At 44.7% G+C, this 6,000-nt stretch overlaps 1 protein-coding gene across 6 annotated transcripts in view; it reads right to left on the bottom strand.

The window, feature by feature from the left end:
* Positions 1 to 463: 463 nt before the first annotated feature.
* Positions 464 to 6,000, bottom strand: part of RGL1 (ral guanine nucleotide dissociation stimulator like 1) — a gene marked incomplete at both ends in the record, with an annotated part of 156,192 nt that continues 150,655 nt past the window's right edge. For all 6 annotated transcript variants that reach the window (XM_084249330.1, XM_084249332.1, XM_084249334.1 and 3 more), the window contains 2 exons: positions 464 to 651; positions 3,984 to 4,098. In XM_084249330.1, coding sequence (XP_084105456.1) covers positions 464 to 651; positions 3,984 to 4,098 — 303 coding nt within the window. The remainder of the gene's footprint in view (positions 652 to 3,983; positions 4,099 to 6,000) is intronic.

Here is a 6,000-nt window from a genome sequence, read left to right as displayed (position 1 = left end):
TGGCCCAAAGGACACTCTGTATTCCTAGGGTTGATTCCATTTACTGGGAAAGTATGGGACTAGGTTCACAGTTCCTTCTATTTCCCTGTAAAAAGTGACCTCAACTTCCCAGGCCATTGTGCAAATTTGTTTTTCCATAGTCCAGAATATCCCATAAGTCCCTCACATATTTATATATTTACACGTACATACCAAATACGTGTACATATATATATATATATTTATAAGTGTGTATAATTTTGCATTTCAGTCTCGAGTAGGTCAAAGAGAATCAGTGAATTGTCCATCCTTTTCATGTTAAATTCACCTCTGATTCCCTTTCACGTGCCTTGCACACTGGAGGTACTCAATAAACACTGGTTGACCTCACAAAGATGTCTAACACTGGATGGCAGTTGCAATCACACGGCCTATTCTCAGGCTCTCTCGGCCTCTGGCGAGCAAGGGGCTGTGGTCCTTCCCTTCAGAGGGTGATTTTACTGTGTCTGTTGCTCCAGCAGCCCCGCTTAGCTGTCCTGGGCAATGTCAAACTGGTCCGGCTACGCAGTTTCACTTGCTCTTCCATGGAGTTCTTTTTGCGTAAAATGAAGTCAAAGTTCACTTGGCTGTTCATGGCATAAAAGACATTTGCTGAATCTGGGATCACAAGTTCTAAACAAGATAAGGAAAGAGAAGGCAGTCAGTTGTGCTTGTGTAGCTGGCTCGGTGCTGACAAAGGCAGGCAGGAATCCTGCCCAGACAGAAAGCTGGGACTGTGGCCCTTTGTCCCTGGAGTGGGAACTCAACCAGACAATTACACATCGCTCTCCCCCCACCCCGACCCTGAAAATTGGTCCCAACAATGTCTTAAGCCCAAAAAAGTGTCCAGAGCAGCTTAGAAATTTAACCCTCGTGAAGTGCTAGATAATATAACCCTTTGAGTGCTAGATAAGATATACTGTCTTAACAATAGAAATAAATGAAAATTACTTTGTTCGCTAATTTCATATTATACCTAGAATAATCCGCCTTCAGAAGTTGCATGTAAAGGTTAACAGATATACATAGTCTTTTTTTTTTTTTAAAGATTTATTTATTTATTTGTTTGTTTGTTTATACAAGCACTGGGTACAGTCGAAGCGCTGGAGGGTGAGAGAATTCACCAGAGCCAGAGCGGGGAGCAGAGCAGGCAGAAGGACCGAAGCACACTGCTGAGGGGAGCAGCAGGTGGCAGGAGAGGTCTGCGCGCCATGTGGGACCCTCCTCCGGTGGCCGGGGAGCAGCCGGGGATCGAACCAGAGCTGCAGAGGCTGCGGGCAGCTTCGCAACCCAGCGCTCAACCGCTGCGCCACCGGGGAGGCCCCAGATATACATAGTCTTAATGTGGATGCCCTGAAAATTGGTCCCAACAATGTCTTAAGCCCAAGAAAGTGTCAAGAGCAGCTTAGAAATTTAACCCTTGAACTAAATGTTCAAATGTAGACTGTTTTAGCTGGAGGAAGCACAGTAGGAAGAGAAATGGCATTTCCCAAGTGACAGCTGGGACACCCAGGGCTGAGGCTGGAGCCAGTGCTCCACTCCAGGATGCAGCTTTTCTCAGAGATGAAGAAAATCCAATGACATGGGGAAAAGTAGAAAACCCACATCATTTTCCAGAACTCTCTACTTGGAATGGTGCTACATTTTTTCAAAATAATCCCAAATCAATCGAGTGTTGTATTCATTTGTGGCCTTGCTTTGTCAAGAGCTTCCAAGTTATATGAAAGGGCATCCACATTAAGATTGTGTATATCTGTTAACCTTTATACGCAACTTCTGAAAGCGGATGATGCTAGGTATAATATGAAGTTAGCGAGCAAAGTAATTTTCATTTATTTTTATTGTTAAGACAGTACATGTTATCTAGCACTCAAAGGTAGTGGGTCTCTAAAAAGACAAACAGGAGATTTAAAAAAAGATAGAAAGAGCAAGTCTAGCCTGGTGGCAGTGAACAGAGGCATCTGACTGCAAAACTCGATTATGTGAACCTGAAATTAACTTCAAATGCTGAGTTTCTACAGCCATCCCCAGTGAGATCAGTTCTGAGTGATTCTATCTCATTGCTTGTACAAAGGTTTGATATACAGTAACTCCCTTAAAGTGTCCCCTGTTTCCTGACCACATATTCCTGGTGAGTAATAATTCACCTCACAGCTGTAGCTCACGAAGCCTATCCCCAAAGCACTTTCAGGTACATATATCCTGTGATGTTCACAATCACCCCAGTGACGTTTGAGGCACCAGTGGGGTGTGGTTTCTGTTTAACTAATGAAGGGCCACTGAGGCCTGAGGAGCCCCTCTGCCTCCCTCAGCCGTGAACAAAGCTGGGCCGGGGCTGAAAGAGATCTTCAGACCCACCTGCCTCACCTTAGCATTGTTTTGTGAGCAATGTGGTAAAATTCAAGAGCCTGAATTTTAGGCTTAAAATTGTAACAGTAAATACATGAAAAGATATGACTGTGAAAGGCTTGCCCCACAACCTAGGACTCAGAGGAGTGAATGAGAAAAGTTCCCAGAGGTAGTTGGAAAAGAACTTTCTCAGAGACTAGCATTTTTCATCTCTCAGAAAAGATACTACTCCACATTCAGGCACTCTCCTGTGGGCCCAAGATATAGCCCTGGGTGATTTGCTGGTCACAAGCAAACCATGCTGGTCAAGTTCTTTCCCAACTGCTTTTCAATTTTCTTGAGGTGGGGGCGGGGCTGCTCACTGGCTCAGTGTTAGTCTGTCAGCAGAAACTTATTTTTTTTTTGGTAAGATTTATTTATTTATGCTGGGGTGTAGGCCAGAGGCCAGGGTGCAGGGGGTGGTGAAAGGATTCACTAGAGAGAGTGAGGAGCAGAACAGGCAGATCTACTGAAATACACTGCTTAGGGGAACAGTAGGCAAGACAAGAGAGGTCTGCTGTGCCATGTGGGTTGCTCCCTGGCAGGCCACAGGGGATTGAACTCATGCTGCAGTGGCTGGCGACAGCTTGACAGTACTGTCTTTAACTCCTGCACCACCAGGGAGACCCCAGAAAATTAATGTTGACAGAGGCACTTTCTGTGAGGTGACATGGTAGAGAGGAGCTTCCCACCAGCAGTCTCTTCTCTCAACAGACACAGCCCCAATTGAAATTAGGAAATAAGATACATTGGTGGTGCATTTTCCCAGGGTTTTCATAAATGAGATTTCTTTAAATTATGAGTGCCCGGGCATAGTGAAACTTTTCATGAAACACCAGTTCTCTGCCTCAGTGTGAAGTGAAGAACCTTCAAACTGTTGTTAGAAACATTAGCTACTTGAAGAGGGATTGTGAACAGAGATCAATGTATCATACCATAGTTTATGGCAGGAACTGCTACATTTCAGATTCACACACAACTTAGAAACACGTTAGGCAAAGGAGGTGTGTGGCCTGCAGAACCCCTATCTACCCTGCCTCCTGACAGAGGGAGAGACCTCTTCCTAGAAGAATGCTTGATGAGAAGCTCACAAAGAATAGGCAGGAGGAATCTTAGCAAGACTGGAAGAAAAACAAAGGTTCTTAGGGAAGGAGCGGCTTAAGACACTGAATTGTACAGGTGAGGTGCTGTAGGTGAGATGATGGTTCTCCATGTAGCTGCATGCTTGCACAGTTAAAACCCCCACTTGGTTTCATTTTTTTTTTAAAAAGACTTATTTATTTATACAAGAACCGGGGCACAGGCAGATGCATGTGAGGGTGAGAGGATTCACCAGAGACAGAGCGGGGAACAGAACAGGCAGACTGACAAAATACACTGCTGAGGGGAGCAGCTGGCGAGGCAGGCGAGATCTGCCATGTGGGATTCTCGCCAGCCGGCCAGGATTGAACCCGCACTGCAGAGGCTGCGGACAGCTTCACAGTGCGGCGCTCAACCACCAGGGAGGCCCTGCTTGATTTCATTTTTTTAAAAAATGACCATACACCTAATTTCTGGTCACAAGGAGGAGCACGCACCTTTGTCCTCTGAGATGACCTGCACCAGCTCATACTCCTCAGCTGGGTCGGAGTCCAGGTTGTGCTTCAGCATGGCTCTCTGGATCACAGCAGGAGTTTTATCCTGGCTCGTCAACTGGAATGACAACGAGTGGGTGGGAAAATATTAGCTTCATGTGTCCTGAAAGTGTTTTCTCAACTCTCCTGTTCTTGCTGTTGGTGTTGTGAGAGCCTTTCCAGGGGAAACAGCCCAGGAATGAAAACAGGACCCAGAGCTGGAACTCCTCCTGGGTTCTAGATCTGCCTCCACCCTGAGCAGCCACAAGGTGATGGGCAAGTCACCCACCCTCACAGCCCCAGCATGTTCCCTGTGAACATGGGGACAGCTGCATGGCTGTTTCCCGCACACTGGGTGAGGTGCCAGTAAAAGAATATATCTGAGGGCCTTGTGGAAAATGGACAGCAGTATCTTTACCTGGACCAGATACAAATGCTGGTAACCTGGTGTCTGGACAAAAATCATCCTTACCTGCCAAGATGCTGCTATGGCAGTAGTTACAACCCACAGGTTGGATATGGCCATGGGTCTGCACATGAACCTTTTCAATAAACATGAGTGATTCTATGACCCAGGAACCCCACTGGTAGGCATTTACCGAGAGGCATGGGAACAGTAAGGCTTATGCTCACAGCAGATTTATTTATAATGATCCTAAACTAGCATCAACGTGAATCCCCATCAATAGGTGGACAGGAGAATAGATAAAAAAATTGTAGCACATACACATTACCACACTACTCAGCAGCTCCAGGGAACTAAGAACTGATCTATGCAGCAGTGTGGACAAATCTCAAAAACATGTGAGCAAAAGAAACCAGATATAAAAGCTAGATACTACAGAAGTCTGTTTTTTCAAAATCAGGCCAAACTAACCTATGGCATTAGAAAATGATCAGGTTTAAGGGGGAGTTGACTGGCAGGGGCACCAGGAGACGGCAGTGATGAAAAATGTTCCTTAGAAACTTGGGGTGGTGGTTACACAGATTTATATAGTTATTAGAATCCAGATAATGGATACTTACGACCTGTATAATTATACATAAACTATGTGTCAATGAAAATCAACTTCTAAGTGTTGGAAAATAATAAATATACCATTTTGAAAAATCAAAGCACAAGTAAATATTCTCTTCACCCCCAGTTTGAACTTTCTCCCTTTAATCTCTGCCCATCAGCTAACTCTCTGCAGGACACCCAGACAGCAGGAAAGGAGGGTTCATTCTGGATCAATGCTTGGGTGATTTCTTCAAATTTTAAAGAAAGCAAATGAAAAGATTATTCTGATTTTTAAAATAAAAGCTGTTCTCACCAGGAGGCCAAAGGAGAGACAACCACTTAAAAATAGAAGTTTAGCTTCCTCCAAGAAAGCCACTGTGAGCCTGAGAATGGTAGATCCTGCACGCCTCCCTCTGGTCTGGGCAGCGGCTGGCATTTGCCATTACAATGGAGTCCTTGTCGGCCACAGAGAGCTTGCTCATTTGGCTATTACCAAAACATCTGGCATATCCATTTGTAAGGGAGAAATGGGTGCACAGAGAATCCTAAAGGAGGAGCCTCTGTTTTGGGGTTTAAAGTAATGGGGTTCCTATAATTAGGCCACAATGGGTGAGCAGCATGAAGTTTAAGGAGAAAGGGCACCATTTGAGAGGTGGCCATTTAAGCTGGTTAATGTCAGGTGGAGTTGTCAATTTCAAACTTATTTAAGGAGAAAGCTCAGGATACCCTTATTTTTTTTTTTACCTTAAACTTCCCCTGGTGTATCCAAACAAGGGCAGGATGTGTGTTACTTTGTACCAAAAATACTATAGAAGGGAACTAATGATGGTGATTAGTGTCCTGGGGCTGACATTCTGAACCAGCACTGTCCAGCAGACACATGCTGGGAAACTGACACATGATTTTAAATACCTAGAAGTCACGTTAAAAATTTGTAAGTGAAATGAATTTTAATCAGATTTTCTTTAACCCCTACTTTCC

This window comes from Talpa europaea (genome assembly GCF_964194135.1).
Source record: "Talpa europaea genome assembly, chromosome: 12".
In the NCBI taxonomy this organism is placed as follows: Eukaryota; Metazoa; Chordata; class Mammalia; order Eulipotyphla; family Talpidae; genus Talpa; species Talpa europaea.
Note: the sequence above shows the minus strand (reverse complement) of the source record. Positions and strands in the feature narration are given on the sequence as shown.